The sequence below is a fragment of the Poecilia latipinna genome, unplaced genomic scaffold (genome assembly GCF_001443285.1).
Source record: "Poecilia latipinna isolate Pla-1442-1.1 unplaced genomic scaffold, P_latipinna-1.0 Scaffold2485, whole genome shotgun sequence".
Lineage (NCBI taxonomy): Eukaryota > Metazoa > Chordata > Actinopteri > Cyprinodontiformes > Poeciliidae > Poecilia > Poecilia latipinna.
The window spans coordinates 66,819-86,513 of NW_015115101.1; the positions used below are offsets into that span (position 1 = coordinate 66,819).

The following is a 19,695-nucleotide window of genomic DNA, read 5'->3' on the forward strand; positions in this document are numbered from 1 at the left end:
AGTCAGATCAGATGCAGAGTCCAGTCAGTAACTGTTATCCAACAAGGAGATGATTTAAATTGAAGTTTCATTTCTATTGTGGTTTGACTGCTGTATTTTTTAAGCCTATTTAACACAAAATGTATGTCATTCAGCTGTGAGGGTGGAGAGAAAGAATCAGGACAGACAGGGGAAGGCAACAGGTTGGTCTAATGCAGGTGGAAGTGAGGGAGCAACTAGTCCATCTCAAGCAATAATGTTTAAACATTATTTTAAAAAACTCTATTAAGATCTGTCATTTTTACAACTAATATATATAATGCTTTTTTGACCACATGACTTAGTGGAGAACACCACAGACAAGGGATGAAGGAGACAGACATGAGGTCAGTGATAGAGGAGACAAGTGATGACATGAGGTAGGCATTGGGGAGGCAACAAAATTTCTTTTGAATTTTGATGACCATCTTTGATTGTGTTCTTTTATGGGAAAATTAGTGCAGGCAGTCATGGTGAGTCAACCACCACAAAGGAGAATGAGAAACAAAGGTGCAGATGAGGGAGAGGAGCAGAGAGGACCAGATGATGAAGAGGGAGAGACGCACAGAGCTGCGGAGGAGAGGGCTGAGACAAGGCTTTATTCAGAAGAACCATCTGAATGGCCTTTACTACACAAAATGGGGGACACATTTAGGCATTACATGGTTGAAAATGGCCCACAGAAAGTTTCTGATGGGCCATATCCAAGATCAGAAAATAATAAAAGGTGTTTTTCCAAAGCATACTGTTTTTGTTTACTGTCTAATGGAGAGAAAGTTTAACGAGATTGGTTACTGTATTCCAAAAATACTAACAGAGTCTATTGTTTTGCATGTAAGCTTTTTGGTAAAGCTAAAGTTCTTGACACAGGCCTTGTGGGGGGGTATAATAACTGGTGATGTCTTTCAAAAACACTGAAGCACCATGAAACCAGTGGTTCTCACAAACGCTTATCTGATGTGGAAAGAACTGGCATCTCGCTTATGCCTAGGTAAGACTATTGATAGTGAACTGCAGAAAACCATGGCAGCTGAAAAAGCACACTGGAGAAGTGTGTTGACTTGAGTTATTGACTGAATACTCTTCCTTGCAGAGAGAAACTTGCCATTAAGGAGGAAAAATTCTCAGTTAGGAAATCCTAAAAATTGACATTTTCTGGGAATCCTTGAGCTCATAGACCGATATGATGTCACACTGGCAAAGCATCTTAGAAAGGCTGCCTCCAAACAAACCACTGGATATCTGACATGGTGCACTCAGAATTAATTTTAGATTCAATATCCCGCTACGTCCTGATACGCGCCAACAAGAAAAAAATATATAACCATGGCGGACTCTAATGGGGATTCAGTTGTTAATGTGCTGGCTCCGGTTAGACAACAGCTTCGAAATTGTAAGATACTCCCCACGGTTACCATCCATGTTTATTTCCGAAAACAATCAGTACTTGTTAATTTTTATGGAGGTTGACAAAACACTGAGCACACTCTCTACGTGTGAGGTGGTTGCGCCCTCTGGTGTGCATGCGGGACATTTCAGTTCACACTGGAGATAATACGAGTCGCAAGGTTTGGAAATGCGAATGAACGTACCAAGAAAATCCAATTGGAATTGGGTCACTTCAGTGTGAACGTAACCTATGCTACTCGACAGGTGGTGGTTACCAGAGCAACCAGTAACTGTCAGCTCGTCCCTTTATTGTCTGTAATTGCGGTATTGGCTCTGTTTTCTTTTCAAGTATTATATTTTAGACAAGTTTAATTCCATATTGTGATTCATGTGTAATTTTGCCATGTTTTGTATATGCTTTAGCTGTTATAATGTTATTTTTTGCTGTGTTTAATGTTAACTGGTGTCAGCTGTTCACTGGGATGCATTGTTCTGTAGTCGGGACTGCTTATGGTTATTAATTGAATTTTTATTTATTCTTTAGGGGCAGACTGCTGGACTGATCCACCAACTTCACCTTTTTCCTGTTAGGTAGGTTATAAATCTTGATACGAAATAATGTTTCATTTACTATTTGTGTGACAGTTTTTAATGTTAAATACCGGCCACTTTATTGGGTACAGCTGTCCAATTGCTCATTACTGTGAAGTAGAATCAGTCAATCACATGACATTTCGGCATGTAGACATGGCCAAGACGATCTGCTGCAGTTCAAACCGAGCATCAGAATGGGGAATAAAGGTGATTTAAGTGACTTTGAACATGGCATGGTTGTTGGTCCTAGACGGGTTTGGTCTGAGTATTTCAGAAACTGCTGATCTACTGAGATTTTCATGCACAACCATCTCTAGGGTTCACAGAGAATGGTCCGCAAAAGAGAAAATATCCAGTGAGCGACATTTCAGTGGGCGCAAATGTCTTGTTGATGCCAGAGGTCAAAGGAGAATGGCCAGACTGGTTCGGGCTCAAATAACCACGCATTGCAACCAAGGAACACAGAAGAGCATCTCTGAATGCACAACACTTCAAACTTTGAGGTGAATGGGCTACAGCAGCAGAAAACCACACTGGGTGCCGCTTCAGTCAGCTAACAGCAGGAAACTGAAGCTATAATTCACACAGGCTCACCAAAATTGGACAATAGAAGATTGGAAAATGTTGCCTGGTCTGATGAGTCTCAATTTCTGCTGCGACATTCAGATGGTCGAGTCAGAATTTGGTGTCAACAACATGAAAACATGGATCCCTCCTGCCTTGTATCAACAGTTCAGGCTGCTGGTGTTGGTATAATGATGTGGGGGATATTTTCCTGACACACTTGGACCCGTTAGTATCAATTGAGCATCATGTTGATGCCACGATCTACCTGAGTATTTTTGCTGACCGTGTCCGTCCCTTTATGACCACAGTGTACCCATCCTCTGATGGCTACTTCCAGCAGGATAACGCACCATGTCATAAAGTGCAAATCATCTCAGACTGTTTCATGAACACGATAATGAGTTTACTGGACTCGAATGGCCTCCACACTCACCAGATCTCAGTCCAATAGAGCAACTTTGGGATATGGTGGAACAGGAGATTCACATCATGGATGTGCAGCCGACAAATCTGCAGCAGCTGTCTGATGCTGTCATGTCAATATGGACCAGACTCTCCAAGGAATGTTTCCAGTTCCTTGTTGAATCTATGCCACAATAAGTTTAGTTATGTGGATTACTGAGATAAATTTGTCAAATAGCAATAAATGATTACAGAGACCATAGAGTCCTAGTAACATTAATTATTATTCTACTTTTATTACCTAATAGTATAATAGTGCCAGAAATCTGATGTTTTGGTTTTACCCTTTTTATGCATTTTCTTTGGAAGATTTAAATGTAACGATTCTATGACATAACTTGAAATTCTATTTAATTATCAGCTTTTATTTAAACTGAAGCTTTTCTTTCATCTTGTCTCAGTGAGCTGATGAAGGGATATAAGAGAGTGATGGCAGCCCTGTCTGAGAACGTGCTGACAGTCAGCATGTTACTGTGTGTCTTCTTTCTTTCAGGTGAGCTGTTAGTTCTCTCACTTTCATTTGGAGACATTAGTGGAAGCATTTATTTTTCTAGTCCCAAGAAATAGATCCTGTTTTGTTTAAATCTCCACATGCAACAGGCTGCAGTTTACGGGTCAGGAAACTGACCCGTAAACTGCTTCACAAAAATGGTCATGACACATTGTGTCTATCTGCACTCTACTTTTACAGGAGTTCAGACTGCATGTCATTCGACACACAAGGGAATCAACATTACTGCACCAAGGCATCTTGACTCTCTGAGTGGATCCTGTTTGCTAATTCCATGTAGCTTTACTGACGACAAGACAATGAAGTTTGACAGCAGAAGAAAAACATTTGGAATCTGGATAAAAACTTCAATTTTCATTGGCGCTTATCCACAGAATATAGTTCACAACAGCAGTTGGTCAAAAAGCAAATATGGAATCAACATAATTGGAAGTCTGAGTGAGAAAAACTGCACAACTGTGTTTTCTCATATGATTCAAAGCTATAGAGGTAAATACTTCTTCCGAGTTGAAAGCGGGCCGTTTAGATCAATTGCTACCTGTGATCCTGTTCACGTAAAAGTTAAAGGTGAGAGCATTTTGTTTTTATGTACGTGATATTATCAAGAGAAAATTGATTATGATGACAAACTCCATAAACTGAGTCTTCACTGTAAAGCTAAACATCTGCTGTGTAGGATCATCAACAGAGTCAGAGTCCAGAGTTAAAGAATGCAGCTTGTCAACAGAAAGTGGATGTTTTATCTAATTTTATTTTTCAATGTGATCTTTTCTTTATATTTATCATCTGCCATCTTCTTATGCTCAGCGTGTCTTTAAAGTGGAATCAGTCTGCTGTAAAATGTGTGTGTGATGTGAAAACACAGATTCTGCTTGGAGCCCCAGGATTGAAATCTCAGGTGACGTGAAGGAGAAGAACTCTGTCACCATAATGTGCTCAGCTCTCACTCCCTGTCCGCAATCACCTCCTGGACTCTCCTTGAACCTCCAACCAAACCCTCACAGACAGATGCAGAAGAACAAAGATGGAACGTTTACAACTACAATCCAGCAGAACATCACTCTGTCAGAGATCCACGATGGATACAACATCATCTGCTTCGCTAGATATCCCGTGGCTGGAGGAAAACACAAGACAGCAAATGCAGAAGTGACTCTCAGTGTTTCCTGTAAGTGATCCCATCAGAACATCATGGTTCAGCTGGTTCTCATCAATAATCTTAAGGTTTGTCACATTTTCCTCAGATGCTCCCAAAAACACCTCAGCATCCATCAGTTTAACAAAAGGTAGATGGGTGGAGCTGCGTTGCTCCAGCAGAGCTAAGCCTCCCGTCAGAGTCTTCACCTGGTTCGAGAACACCACAACTGGAGCCATGAAAGCAGGTGAAGGAGAAAATTATGGAGTCCAGGTCACTGAGGGGAAAACGTATTACTGTGTGGCCACGAATGATGTTGGTAGTCAGACATCTCCAGAGATTCGCCTGATTGATCCAGTAATAGGTAAATAGAGAAATATGGAAGGATGTTACTGTGACTGAGTCACCAGGGGATCATTTGAAAGTTGCATATGGAAACATATTTAAGCAATCAGATTTATTCAGATTTGTTTTTTCTCCATTCAGAGATTGAGCTGTCTAATCAAGTTCTTGGAAGAAAAGGTACTCATCTGTTTCTCTGAAGAATTTCCGATGCACTCACTTTTTCGTTTTGATTATTGCAAACTATCTCATTTTCTTTATCTGAGTCAGCAAAACATAAATAAAACAAACATGATGCCTGTCAGTTTAGGAGGAAAATCAAGTTTAGCTGAGCCTACAGTACATCCATTCTTTTCTGAAGCTTTTACATTTGCGGATTTTAGATTCAACATTAAAGTAAGGACTCAAGAATTTTTTTATTGTCATATCATTTTGCAATTTTTGCTTGTGGTACAAAATTCGAACTCAGGTCCAAGATCGAGAAGTCTAACAAATAAGTGATGAGTAACTATATATTCATATATATATATATATATATATATATATATGTGTGTGTGTGTGTGTGTGTGTGTGTGTGTGTGTGTGTAAATAAATAAAACGTAAGATGTAGCTGAATTAAGTGCAGACTGAATTCAGCAGTTTGAGGCTGCAGGGAAGAAACTGTTTCTCAACCTGGTGGTCTTGCTCTGGATGCTCCTCAGCCTCCTGCCTGAAGGAAGGAGCTGAAACAGACTGTGTCTAGGATGAGGAGCACCCTTCTCCTGCATTATGATGTGCGGAGGTCCAAGATGGAGGGAAGGCTGCTCCCCACAATACTCTGTGCAGCCACCCTCTGCAGAGTCGTCCTCATAGCAGTAGTGCAATTGCCATGCCACATGCTGATGGTGGTGTAGAGAACGCTCTCCACCACACAGCAATAGAAGCCCCTCAGAACTGAGTTCCCATGTCCACCTCTCTGCAGCTTCCAGAGGAAGTAGAGATGCTGATGGGCCTTCCTGACCAGACAGGAGGTGTTGGCACTCTAGGCGAGGTCTGTGGATATTTGCACACCAAGTTACCTGCGGCTGGAGACCACCTTCACAGCAGCTCCTCCAATGTACAGGGGCTGAAGAGGATCCTTGTCCTTTCTGTAATCCACTACCATCTCCACCACTGTTCATGATGCATCCCACTACTGTTGTGTCGTCGGCAAACTGCACTATATGAAAGCTGGGGTGCCTTGGCGAGCATTCATATGTCAGCAGAGTGAAGAGGAGGGGGCTCAGTGCACTGCCTGCAGCAAGCCAGTGCTGAGGGTGATGGAGGAGGAGACAGTGTTTTAGATCCTGACGGTCTAAGCTCTGTTGGTCAGGAAGTCCTTACAATGCCTGAAGTCAGTTCTTTCCTTGCCTCTCTGAGAACTGATGCTTCACCTGTCCTGAAAGCAACATCCCTGGCTTTCAGCAGATCTCTGCATTCATCCAGGGTTTCTGGTTTGGGTAACAGGTTGCTTTCTTGGTGGTGATGACATCATCAGGACACTTAGATTTGAAGCCCAAAACAGTGGAGGTGTATTCCTCCAGGTCCACCTCTCCCTAATAAGTACATCCCTCTTTTATAACCTGCCAATGTGTGCACTGAAAATGGTCCTGGAGCACAGAGGCGGCATCCCTGGGCACAGTGACTGTCTTCTTCCGAGGCCAAGATGGGAGCAAAGAAGAGCTTTGTACGCACTGTGAATGTTGGTGTACACACAGTCCAAAGTGTTGTCTCCCTCTGTAGGAAAGGTAACATATTGGTAAAAAACTGGGCAGAGCGTCTGCTGGTTTCACATGATTAAAGTCCCCTGCAATCAACTGTGAGCTAATGGTGTCATACTGCTCCTTCAATGGTTTGTTGCCGTTAGCAACCTGCAAAATGTAAACAATGGTGACGAACATCGCTGTAAACTCTGGAGGCAGAGAGTACGGTAGACATTTCACTGTCATGAGTTCTATCACCTCAGAGCAGCAGCTTTTTACCAGTCCACAGTTCGTACACCAACCTTCATTCACTGGGGAGAGAACTCCTCCCCGGTCTCCGCTCGTCACGGTCCGCTCAGAATAACTGAACGTTGATCTGGAAGGCTGAGTCCAGCGTGTTGCTGTTATATCTTGCATGTATTCAGTTTTTTCCATTTCTTATTTTCCCAGGAATTGAGAGTTCTAAAGTTCAAATTCCAATTCTCACAGCATTAGGGGTTATGATGCTTGTCTGCCTGTTCAAAATCATCATTTGGTGAGTATGATAATTTGAGTATGTGTACTTAGAAGTGTAGTTGAGTCTATTCCAGGCACTTAACTGTTCCTTCATTTGGTTCCCCCATTATGATGATGTGGGGTGAAAAAAAGTATTGTGCAAATTCTGAAAAATTCAATAAAAAGAAAACCCAAATATGCACATAAGTAAATGTAGAGCAAAATAAATCAAGAATAGCTCCATTTATAGGGTTTAAATATAACGATGTTGGTACTTGTGTAAAAGTAAAATCTTAAAAATACTTTTCAAGTGGACCCTCTATTGTAACTATCTGAAAATAAAGAAAATATATCCTATATATTAAAAAAAATTATATATATATTACCTCATCTATTTTTTTTTTCTAAATCAACAGTGCAAATTCCAATTAAAACCTTGACATGACATTTACTCTGTATAACATCAAAATATACCATTGTCCATAATGGTAATTTGATTAGACTTCTTAGCTGGAAGAACAGAAAATAAAGGTAAAAGTGGTCGGAGGCTTGGTCCTGTCTGCTCAGACTTCCTCCAGGCTGCAAATATATAAATGGTGTAGGCTATTACTCACTTTTCTGACTATAACATATTTTTCCAACTGCAGCTACTATAAAAATATCTCCAAAAAGGTCTGCATCCTTCAGACTCACTCACTACTAATTTCAGAACTGGTTCTACTCTCATATCATGAAACACAACAATAATTCTGACTGCTCTGTAATGTCTTCCAGGTTTCACAAGAAGAGATCCGAAACTCCATAACAGCTCGGTGTAGGTGTAGTACTACACTGTTCTCATGATAGAAAAACTCCCCAAGCAAATGATGTATCAATATGCTCTTTAAATTAGTCAAAATCACCTGTTACCTGTCATGACTGTTTTATCTGATTTTTTTATGTTTCTGTTTTCCCTTCTAACTTCCAATAGATTCCATTTATTGACTAACTGGGCCTTGAATTGTGAGCCAGTACCACTGGGGGAGCTGTTTAACATGAGGATCTAAACTTCTTGATAAAATATCTTGCTCCACGCATAGCAGCAGGCAGCGACAGGAGACGACATACACACAGATCTCCAAGACGAAAAGCAGCTCAGCAGAGTCTGACTGCCCAGAGGTCATCAACACACAAGGGAATAAACACTGACCTCTTTTAAATAAAGACACTTTCTGTCTGTAAGATTTCTGAAAACCTGGTTTCATTAGGGTCTTACTGCTAATTGTTAAATGATTGGAAGTTTCATTTTCTCACAATTAAAACATTGGCCTTTGTAATAATGATGGCTACATGTGTATGGAGGATGTTTTCTGCCATAATCCAAGAGCACACACTTCCAGTCTGAAAGCAGGATTTCATGTCATTTGTTCTCAAAACTTTTAATACTTTTGCTTACATTTTAATTTTGGAAGCAGGACTTCCTGTCTTTCTTCTTAGAATTTGTAATGATTGCACTCAAAACTTCTCCTCGCACTCACACTTAGTCTCTGCTCGGAGCTAATCTTCGCTTGCAAAACTCTCTGCTTTCTTGGTGGAATTTTTATGCCATAGTCCAAGAGCACATATTTTCAGTCTGAAAACAGGATTTCCCGTTCAAATGCTCGAAAGCACAGGTGGTGAGGCAACAGCAAGCTGAGCCTCAGCTTGGATTGCATGACCTCTCCCTAACCGTGCTGGCTGCCGTTCGATGGGAACATGTTCCTCCTGTCTGTATGTCGCTAACAAACTTTTTAAAAGACATTTAATATCTAAACTGATTTTCCATAATTTAGATTATGTATGTAAAGTACAGTGTTTTTTTTGTCACCAACTCTGTGTGTAACGTGTTTCGTGTGCTGAGGAACGATCACAAACGGCAGAGAACATATTCGAGGTGAGGCAGGCAGTTTTCTTGCCTCATGGCAGGGGGCGCTCATGACCCCAGACATTGGTCTTGTGACTCCACGTTTGCAGAGTGAGTGATAGCGAGCTAATAAGTGTAGCTCGCTGTCACTAGTAGATAAGTGAAGTGCAGTGATATATTGCTTTCTCTTCTCTTCCGACGTCAACGTGGAAGACGTACTTATATTTCTGCACTTAAACAGTTTTCTAAAGTGGATTTTCAATCGAAGCAGGAAATAACTAAAGGAAGATCAACACCGGTGTTCTGTCTAAAAGTTTGCTTCAAACTACGAGAAAGAAGGGTACCACTCTTCTCAAACGGAGTGGTATACCAGAAAAGACCGACTTAGTGGATGTTCTGCTCGACACTGCCTTTTCTGCTTCCCTTACCTTCTTTTCTCAGGTTGTGGCACTGTGTGAACTCAGAAGGGATTTTGTGACTTAAATAATTTTCGAAGAAGCCTCACCAAACATAAGCGGTCGACCACTATATTCAAAGCCAGATCGCATTGGTTTTGAATATGATAAGACTTGGCTTTGGATGAACTAATAGCGGTAGCTATAATCCCAAAACATTAAGCCTAAAACTATACTACTGCAACAGACTGAATGTTCTGTGCTTTGTATAGGGAATATTTGAGTGTTTTTTGGTGTTGTACGCTGAAACTGAAATGGCGTTGTTGTCGGTTGCTATGGCAACGAGGCTGTGCGTGTTTTGGTCGATATAGAGAGCGAGAAAGAAGTGGTTTTGAATTGTACTTTAGCGGTTTCTCCTTTTGTTGTGGAGCGTAACACTACTTTAATAAACCTACATTTCCACGTTTCATTGAGTTAACGGAATTATTCTACCGCGACAGCGCGGCTATGGATGACATGTAAAAGAATAGTGTCTTTGACCTCCAGCGTTATCTGCATTTGCAAAATTTCCGTATGTAAACAATAACATGCAGGGGGTCTACGTTTGTAAATCTGATTATGATTAATTCAGTGCCCCACCAACTATGAACCTCACCGCATGTCACTGCCTCCCGCCCATACTCCCATCAATACCTGCTGCTGTCCACTCCCCCACTCCCTCTTCAGAGTCCTTCATTCCCTCGCGAGTCTCACCTTCACACCTCCTTCCCTCTTCTTGTGACCATGCCCCCACCCCTCCGCCAGCCACCTCTACGGTAAACATCACTGCCAAAGATCTTAGAAGACAGCTGGTGAGACTCCACCCTGGCGAAGGCTGCAGGCCCTAATGGTGTGAGCCAGAGGGTGCTCTACGCCTGTGCTACCCAACTTCTGTGTAGTCCTCCAGCATAACTTCAACATGAACCTGTAGCTACAGAGGGTCTTTGTGATGTAGAAAAAAACCCTGCCTTGTTCCAGTGCCAAAAATGCAGCATCCCTGTGACTCCAAGGATTACAGGCCTGTAGCACTGACCTCCCACATCATGAATTCCCTGGAGAGACTCGTCCCGGCGCAGCTCCAACCCCTGGTACAATCACACTTTGGAGCTCTTGCAGTTTGTCTACCAACCCAAATTTGGATTTGAGGACGTTGTCATCTTCCTGATCAACCGTGTATATGCTCACCTGGACCAGCCGGCGACGATGGTGAGAATTATGTTTTTTTTACTTCTCCAGTGCATTCAACACCATCCATCCTGTTCTACCAGGTGAGAAGACGACAGCAATTCAGGTGGATCCCCTGTTTCCACCTGTTAGTTAGATAGTCCTGGATTGTGGACTGTAACTGGCTGATCACAGTTTATGTGCCTGTGACACTGTGTGTCAGACAGCGTTGTTGGCAACACAGGGGCGCCAGAAGGGAGTGTCCTCTCTCCCTTCCTTTTCACTCTCTCTACAATAGACTTCAGCTATTGCACTGAGACCTGTCATCTCCAGAAGTTCTCAAATGGTTCAGCTGTGGTTTGGTTGTAGCAGTGAGGGTGATGAGACTGAGGACAGGGCTGCTGTACGACCTTGTCACATGCTGTGGGCTGAACCACCTGCTGCTCAATGCCATCAGACTTTACAACGCCCAACTCTTAGTAACTTAAATCTAATCTTCTCTACACCCATTCATAGATTTATAGAATTAACATATTTGCATGTACATGCTTGTTAGTTTATTTATTCATTTATTTTTTGTCATATTGCATTACTAGCGTTAATCTGAAGGTGGAGGAAGCCATCTTTCTTTTATCTGTTATGGTTATATTCGTATTATTAATATTTAATGGAGTATTTGGATGGAGTAGCTTGTCAACAAATAAGCAATTTTCCCTTGGGGATTAATAAAGTACATTCTATTATTCTATATAAGTTATGTCACCCTTGATGTTTAGTGGTTACCATAGTAACCAGTAACTGGGATCATTCCCTTTTTCTGTTGCCGTCTGAAACTGGTATGTATTAGGATCAGTTCTGTGTTTTTTACAAGTGTTATATTTTAGCATGTATTTTAGACTAACTTAAATAAATACAGGCTTTCATGTGTAATTTTGCCATGTTTTGTTTGTTTTTAAAAGTTATCATAATTAATGTTTTTTGCTGTGTTTAATTTTACAACACAGCACCGTTGATAGCAGTTAACTGCTGTCAACTGTTCATTGGGAGCCGTTGCTCTGTAGTGGAGACTGTTTGTAGTTATTTATTGGATTTTTATTTATATAGGGGCAGAAGCTGCTGGACTGATCTTAACCACTAGCTTAACTTTTTCTCTCATTAGGTGTATTTTAAGTTTTGATAGAAAGTAATGTTTCATTTACCAATGGTGTGATAGTCTTTGAATGTGAAATATATGCTATTTATGTCAAAGAAAAGATTGGTTATATGGATTAATGACATAAATTTATGATCAGAAATTATACAATACAATCATCCTAATTTTGTAAACTAATTGTGTAATGCCAGAATTTTGATATTTTAGTTTTACCCTTTTTTATGCATTTTGTTTTAAATGTGACATTTCTCTGACATAACTTGATATTTCAATTAATTATCCGCTTTTATTTAAACTGACAGTTTTCTTTCATCTTGTCTCTGTGAGCTAATGGAGGGATATAAGAGAGTGATGGCAGCCCTGTCTGAGAACGTGCTGACAGTCAGCGTGTTACTGAGTGTCTTCTTTCATCCAGGTGAGCTGTTAGGCTGTGTTCACACTGCAGCCTGAAGTGACCCAATTCCAATTTTTTTGTCAAATTGGATTTTTTTTTAACCATTGCTTTTCACACTTCCAAATATATGCGACTTGTCTGTGTTCTCCAGTGTGAACAGGCAAACAGCCTGAAAGTGTCCCGTATGCGCAATAACGTCAGCGTACTCAGTGTTTTACCAATAGTCATTTGAAGCTGTTGTCCGACCGGAGCCAGCATATTAACAACTTAATCCTCATTATAGTCCGTCATGGTTGTTGTTTTTCTTCCCCCTTGTGCGTCAGAACGCGGAGTAGTGTCTTTTATCAAGTATCAATGACTTTCAGGTTGGATGATATTTGATTTGGATATATATCAAATACTAGGGCTGTTGTAAATGAATATTTTAGTAATTGCGTAATCAATTGATTATTCCTACGATTAATGGGGTAATCGGATAAGAAAAAGATAAAATAAAACATTGGTAAATCTAACATAACAGCAGTATTACTATCGCATATTAATATCAGTCCAATTTTTCCACATTTGAGCTTCCCTAACAGTTACTTTACTGTCGTTTAGAAAATTAACTTGTAACAATAATAGCTCACTTTCCAAGTTAACCTGAAGAAAAGTTATACAAGAATCTGAAGTTATATTCAGTGTAATAATAAAGAGGCAGGCTCACAAATAGCCTACCCATTTGTAAGCAGGCTATTATAAAAAATATCTATACTCCAGCTTTCTGTTTATTTTCAGTCAGTTTAATAGATGAACTCTCACCTTGCCCAGACATTTATAGCGGTTGTGTTTCTGTTAGCGACGGGATTTGACACGGTCTGTATTCGTCTCACTCTGAAATACATCTACCAGGTATGTAACGTCACGATGCGCTTCGCCACCCACTTGTTGCGACCGGGATGATATAAAATTTATTTTCCGGTATTTTCAGCAAAGCTACGCATCTAATGCCCAGCCGCCCGCAGTGTTCAGTCTATCTGCTCACTTGTATAAATCGTCCCCGCCGTTCGCTCTGAACCCGCAGCCCCGGGAGGAGAAAGGCTTCCGTACTCCAAGCATCGCTCCCGTCATTTTAAGGATGTTCATTGGTCCCCCGAAAAACAACCTGACATTATCATGAATCATTAAAATCCTCCCAGGCCAAACTTGGAAACTGGACGTTATGTCAACAACTCAGGCGGAAGTGAGAGCGCAAATAAAGTCCCGACCGGAACACGGTGCGCTAAATAATAAAACAACAGACTTCGAGGCAGATCAATTTTCCTCAAGGAATTTTAATAATCGAAGTACTCAAATCACTCGAGGAATCCTTTCAGCCCAATCAGATACCCAAGTGGCCTGGGTCTATTCGAAAAGAATCCAACCNAAAAACGAGCTAACATCATATATATATATATATATATATATATATATATATATATATATATATATATATATGTAGATATAATTTGTAGATATTTATCTTTTATTATTATATTTGTATTATTAATATAACACTTTGGATGGCGTAGCTTGCCAATTCTTGACGCTGAGTGGTTACCATAGCAACCAGTAACTGACAGATCATTCCCTTTTCTGTTGCAGTCTGAAATTGGTATGTTCTGTGTTTTTTACTAGTGTTATATTTTAGCATGTATTTCAGACTAACTTAACTAAATACAGGCTTTCATGTGTAATTTTGCCATGTTTTGTTTATGTTTTTAACAGTTATCATAGTTAATGTTTTTTGCTGTGTTTAATTTTACAACTGTTATCTGCTGTCAACTGTTCATTGGGAGACATTGTTCTGTAGTAGGGACTGTTTATGGTTATTTATTGGATTTTTATTTAATCTCTAGGTTCAGAAGCTGCTGCTGATCTTGGCTACTAACTTCACTTTTTCTCTTGTTTTAATTTTTGACACAAAGTAATGTTTCATTTACTGATTGTGTGATCGTCTTTGAATCTGAAATATATGAGCGATTTTATTTCCTGTACTAAAAACATATAAATTCATTGCTATTTATGTTAAAAAATAAGATTGGTTATGTGGATTAATATTGTGAATGTATGTCAGACATCACCATACCTTCACAGTCAGAGCCCCTTTCTCTGTTGCTGTCTGTAACTCCGGGGTAGAAGTCACTGAACTAATGTTAATTACCAACTTGATTTTGTTTCTCCTTGTTAGAAAAAAATATGGTGAACCTGTTGGACCTTTGACGAACAAAGAATAGTTGCTTGACCAAACCTAGAAAAACCCAAGACCTTACAGAGAAATTACTTCCTGTTTTGAACAAAACAAGCAGGAAGTGAAGCTCTTTTAACCAGAGTAATTGTGGGATTTGTTTTGCTGCTGATCAAAAGAAAACCAGAGTCCCAGTAAGAAAACTGATTATTGTACTAATTTTTTAAATTATTGTATAGCGACAGAATTTGGATACTTTGGTTTGACCCTTTTCATGCATTTTGTGTGGCAGATTTAAATACATAACTTTATATTTTAATTAATTATCCGCTTTTATTTAAACTGAAATCTAAAATTTTCTTTCATCTTGTCTCTATGAGCCGATGGAGGCATTTAAGAGAGTGATGGCAGCCCTGACTGAGAAAGTGCTGACAGTCAGCATGTTACTGAGTGTCTTCTTTCTTCCAGGTGAGATGGTTGTTATCTCACTTTCATTAGACATTACTGGCAGTATTTGTCATCTCAAGAAATAAATTCTGATTTGCTTAAAGGCTCCACATGCAAGTTTATCCTAAGCAATATTTTGCTTCACATTGTATTACTATTTACTCTGCTTTTACAGGAGTTCAGACAGGATGTTCCCAGAACGCATCCCTCGGTATTACTGCACCAGAAACACTGGAAGGTCTGAGTGGATCCTGTTTGTTCATCCCATGCAGTTTTCTAGAAATACCAAGAGAAATGTCTGATGGGGGGAGACAAAAATTTGAAGTTTCGCTTCAAAGTCACCCAGACTTTGGACAGGATTCACAGAATGTGACTTACAACAGCAGTCACCCAGAAGACGACCGTGAAATGAACATGACTGGAAACGTGGAAAAGTTTGACGACAGGAGAGAAACGATTGGAGTTTGGATAACAGATGAACATGGGGTTGAGTCCTTTCCGCAAAATGTGATTTACAACAGCAGTCAGTCACAAAACAGATACACAGTAAACATTATTGGGAACCTGAGTGAGAAGAACTGCACTACCCTCTTTTCTAGCAGACAACCAATTCAAGCGACAAAATTCTACTTCAGGATGGAGAGTGGGCTGTTCAGAGCCACGGCTGTCTGTGATCCTGTTCAAGTAACAGTTAGAGGTGAGAGATTTTTGTTTGTATTTATGTGTAAAGTTAATGTTGAACAGAGAAAAAAAAATATGATGCATTTCCATTAACTGAGACTTTGTTGTAAAGTTAAATATCAACAGGATCTGAGTTAAAGAAAGCAGTTTGTGAGCACAAAGTGGATGTTTTATCTAAATTTATTTTTTAATGAGTTCTCTTCTTTATCATTCTCTATTGTTTTTTTATGCCCCACATGTTTAAAGTGGAGTCAGTCTGCTATATCTCACTGTGTAAAATGTGTGTGTGATGTGAAAACACAGATTCTGCTTGGAGCCCCAGGATTGAAATCTCAGGTGTCGTGAAGGAGAAGAACTCTGTCACCGTAACGTGCTCAGCTCTCACTCCCTGTCCATATTCACCTCCTGGACTCACCTTGAACCTCCAACCAAACCCTCACAGACAGATGCAGAAGAACAAAGATGGAACATTTACAACTACAATCCAGCAGAACATCACTCTGTCAGAGATCCACGATGGATACAACATCATCTGCTTCGCTAGATATCCTATGGATGGAGGGAAACACAAGACAGCAAATGCAGAAGTGACTCTCAGTGTTTCCTGTAAGTGATCCATCAGAACATCATGGTTCAGCTGGTTCTCATCAATAATCTGAAGGCTTGTCACATTTTCCTCAGATGCTCCCAAAAACACCTCAGCATCCATCAGTTTAACAGCAGGTAGATGGGTGGAGCTGAACTGCTCCAGCAGAGCCAAGCCTCCTGTCAGCGGCTTCACCTGGTTCGAGAACACCACAAGTGGAGCCATGAAAGTAGGTGAAGGAGAAAATTATGGACTCAATGCCACTGAGGAGGGAATTTATTACTGTGTGGCCACGAATGATGTTGGTAGTCAGACATCTCCAGAGATTCGTCTGATGGATCCAGTAATAGGTAAATAGAGAAATATGGAAGGATGTTACTGTGACTGAGTCACCAGGGGATCATTTGAAAGTTGTAGATGAAAACAGATTTAAGCAATCAGATTCATTCAGTTTTTGTTTTTCTTTATTCAGCGTATCAGCCAGCTGATGAAATTGCTGAAAGAAAAGGTACTCATCTACTTCACTGGAAAATTTTCTGTTCACTCATTTTTTTTTTTTATTGTCACAAACTAGCTTATTTCCTTTGTCCTTTTTCAGGAAAAAATAAAATAAAAAGTTAAATAAATTTTAGTCCTATCAGTTTAGGGTGGTTGGTGAAGTTTTGATCAGCCTGCATTTGCTCCATACTTTTTTAGACTTATTCCATTTTCGAGGTTTAGATTCAAAATGCTAGCTGTCATTAAAGGCTAGCATTCCAGCCATGCTAAACTTTGAAAGTTAGTGGCAACATGTTGTATGATGCTTTCTCAACAGACTCAACCAGAAATATATGAACTCTAAAAATACCTTGCATAATCTTCAGTTTTTTCACTTTTTATTTTCCAGGAATTGACGTTCATCAAATTCAGACGACACTTTTTTCAGGAGCAGGGTTCTTTGTCCTTGTCTGCCTGCTCAAAATCATCATGTGGTGAGTATGAGAATTTGAGTAAATGTACAGAGAAGTGTAGTTGAGACTATTCACAGCACTTAACTGTTTCTACATTTTGTTGAATGCTTTCTTATTCCCAATTGTATTAAATTAATTACTTTCCTAAACATTCTGCACACAAATCCCTCAGTATGACAATGTGGGGGAAATTAATTGTGAAAATTACTTGAAATTCAACAAAAACAAAAACCTCAAATATTCACATAATTAAAAGCTGAGCAAAATAAATTAAAAATAGCTTCACAGTTACAGGATCGAAATGTAACAATGTTGTTAAAGTAAGAACATAATTACTTTTCAAGTGGAACCTCTATTGTAACCGTTAATATGCCCGAGTTATTTGTGACTAAAGAAAGAAAATATTCTACATTTAATACTTCATCTCATTTTTTTCTAAATCAACAGCACAAACTCCAATTAAAACTTTTGAATAATTTCAGATTTGATACATTGACAGTTTGAGAATAATTGTACCAAATGGATCAGTTGAAGCATTTGCTCCGCAGAGGTTTTAGTGAGCAGTGGATCAAGCGAAGCTGGAATTTTGGCTCAATTTGGCCAAATGTACCCAAAAGTGTGTTAAATAGTTTTTCATCTCAAAAGAGAATCTGATGCAATTAAAACTCTCATTTCTACTGTATGACTATTTCTGCCTGTCACATAACCTGTTGTCATGACATTTATTCTGTGTATCATCAAAATATACCATTGTCCACACAATAGAATCACAACAACAAATAGAAAATGAGCTCAATTGTATCCATTTGGCTCCATTTAGGAAAAAGACATAAAATGAAGACAGTTGTCAACAAATGTGTAAAATACCATGTATCAATTTAAAAAATCCAGGAATATATATGCTGAAGACTAATCTTGATTTGGGAGCCAAAGCTTCCCAAACGGTGAATGTCGACTCTGTTCCATTAAATCTATTGCTGTTCAACAACAAAACCAAACCCAGAAAGAAAAGTTTGGAACAACTCATCCACTGTATCAAAGGCTGTGTGAATAGCACAGTGTTACACACAGAAACAAAGTCACCTGAAATAGTTTCACAATCGTTGGAAAGGTGGTGGCCTCCACTTTCCACTGGCACCAGTTGGGACAGGGCCGGACAACCAGTGGTATATTTTCAGTAGAGTATTTTTCATAGACTCTGCAATGCCTGATGGACTTTTATATGTCCTCACACGTGTTTAGATCAGGGGTGGGCAACTCCAGGCCTCAAGGGCCGGTCTCCTGCAACTTTTAGATGTGTCTCAACTTCAACACACCTGAGTCAAATAATGAGATCGTTAGCAGAACCCTGGATAACTTGATTACACTTAGGTGATTCAGCTGTTGGGTTCAAGCGTGTTGGACCAGGGAGACATCTAAGAGTTGCAGGACACCGGCCCTCCAGGACCAGGATTGCCCACCCCTGGTTTAGATTGACAATGGTGTAGGGCAGGCTATTGCTCACTTTTCTGACTATAAGAAATTTTTTCCTACTGCAACTACTACAAAAATAGCTCCAAAAAAGTCTGCATCCTACAGACTCACTCACTACTAATTCCAGAACTTGTTCCTGTCTTGCATCATGAAACACAAGAATGATTCTGACTGTTTTATTGTTTCTTCCAGGTTTTACAAGATAAAACGTAAAACTCCACAACAGGCCAATGTAAGTGCAGTTATAGACTGTTCTCACTAAAGAGAATGAACAAATGATTTATCAATAAGCTCCTAATACAAGTCAAAATCACCTCTTGGTATCCATGACAGGTTTTTTGTTTTTATATTTCTGTTTTTCCTTCTAACTTCCCACAGACTCCAGTTACTGACCAACTGGGCCTTGATTTGTGGGCCAGTACCACTGAGGGAGCTGTTTAACATGAGGATCTAAACTTCTTGATTAAACAGCTTCCTCCTTGCATAGCAGCAGGCAGTAACAGGAGACGACGTACACACAGATCTCCAGATCTCTGAGAAAAAGCAGCTCAGCAGAGTCTGACTGCCCAGAGGTCAACACAAGGGAATAAACACTGACCTCTTTCTGTAGAATGTCTGTTTCTTATTAGAAAACATGTTTTTATTGGGATTTTACAGCAAATTGTTAAAATGATTGGAAGCTCTAATCACAACCAAAACATTGGTCTGTTATTGTAATAATGGTTATATCCGATCCAATTAATCTGTTTGAAATTTATGCCCAAAATTATTTAAGGTTGCTGGAAATAACCATGCAATTTTTTTAAAGTGTTTATACAATTTTGAAAAGAAATCTATTGTCATATTCAAGAAATTATAATATCTAAAAAGTGCTTTTATTTAAATCTCCATTCGTGAGGTGAAACACGTTTATATTGATTCTTTACACAGACTGTTTAAGACGTTACTTCTTTTAATTCTTATAGTTTTGTTGACAGATTATTAAAACACATTTACAGCTTTCCCAGACCCATTTAAATTGGGCTGAATAACCCGACAACCACAATAAAAGGACAGAGTCCTTATAAATGGGAAAAAAATGATTTATTTTT

At 39.6% G+C, this 19,695-nt stretch overlaps 2 protein-coding genes across 5 annotated transcripts; both read left to right on the top strand.

Moving 5' to 3' along the window:
* Positions 1-1,953: 1,953 nt before the first annotated feature.
* LOC106938005 (sialic acid-binding Ig-like lectin 7) lies at positions 1,954-8,441 on the top strand. 2 transcript variants are annotated; one of them, XM_015019818.1, is made up of 9 exons: positions 1,954-1,998; positions 3,432-3,523; positions 3,722-4,108; positions 4,407-4,709; positions 4,786-5,040; positions 5,163-5,198; positions 7,190-7,274; positions 8,009-8,052; positions 8,205-8,441. In XM_015019818.1, exons 2-8 carry the CDS (start codon positions 3,439-3,441, stop codon positions 8,037-8,039), a joined length of 1,182 nt encoding a protein of 393 aa, XP_014875304.1. In that variant the 5' UTR covers positions 1,954-1,998; positions 3,432-3,438; the 3' UTR covers positions 8,040-8,052; positions 8,205-8,441. The 2 variants fall into 2 exon arrangements, 1 of the variants encoding a protein (XP_014875304.1); XR_001422509.1 differs by lacking the exons at positions 8,009-8,052; positions 8,205-8,441 and adding an exon at positions 5,980-6,067 and having other exon boundaries at positions 7,185-7,265.
* Positions 3,230-19,213, top strand: LOC106938004 (B-cell receptor CD22-like). Of its 3 annotated transcripts, none has more exons than XM_015019816.1 (9): positions 3,230-3,240; positions 14,848-14,935; positions 15,090-15,611; positions 15,899-16,201; positions 16,277-16,531; positions 16,654-16,689; positions 17,068-17,152; positions 18,797-18,836; positions 18,983-19,213. In XM_015019816.1, the coding sequence occupies exons 2-9, from the start codon at positions 14,851-14,853 to the stop codon at positions 19,043-19,045; spliced, it is 1,389 nt and encodes a 462-aa protein (XP_014875302.1). In that variant the 5' UTR covers positions 3,230-3,240; positions 14,848-14,850; the 3' UTR covers positions 19,046-19,213. The 3 variants fall into 3 exon arrangements, with proteins under 3 accessions (XP_014875302.1, XP_014875301.1, XP_014875303.1); XM_015019815.1 differs by lacking the exon at positions 3,230-3,240 and adding an exon at positions 14,470-14,661; XM_015019817.1 differs by lacking the exons at positions 3,230-3,240; positions 15,090-15,611 and adding an exon at positions 14,470-14,661.
* Positions 19,214-19,695: the final 482 nt, after the last annotated feature.

Excerpts from the sequence above, each read along its gene's own strand:
- LOC106938005 (XM_015019818.1), top strand. The coding sequence starts at position 3,439 with ATGAAGGGATATAAGAGAGTGATGGCAGCCCTGTCTGAGAACGTGCTG. Across the intron at positions 4,710-4,785 it reads AGTGACTCTCAGTGTTTCCT|ATGCTCCCAAAAACACCTCA; the intron begins GTAAGTGATCCC and ends CATTTTCCTCAG. Across the intron at positions 7,275-8,008 it reads CTGTTCAAAATCATCATTTG|GTTTCACAAGAAGAGATCCG; the intron begins GTGAGTATGATA and ends AATGTCTTCCAG.
- LOC106938004 (XM_015019816.1), top strand. The coding sequence starts at position 14,851 with ATGGAGGCATTTAAGAGAGTGATGGCAGCCCTGACTGAGAAAGTGCTG. Across the intron at positions 15,612-15,898 it reads TGTTCAAGTAACAGTTAGAG|ATTCTGCTTGGAGCCCCAGG; the intron begins GTGAGAGATTTT and ends GTGAAAACACAG. Across the intron at positions 18,837-18,982 it reads AAACTCCACAACAGGCCAAT|ACTCCAGTTACTGACCAACT; the intron begins GTAAGTGCAGTT and ends AACTTCCCACAG.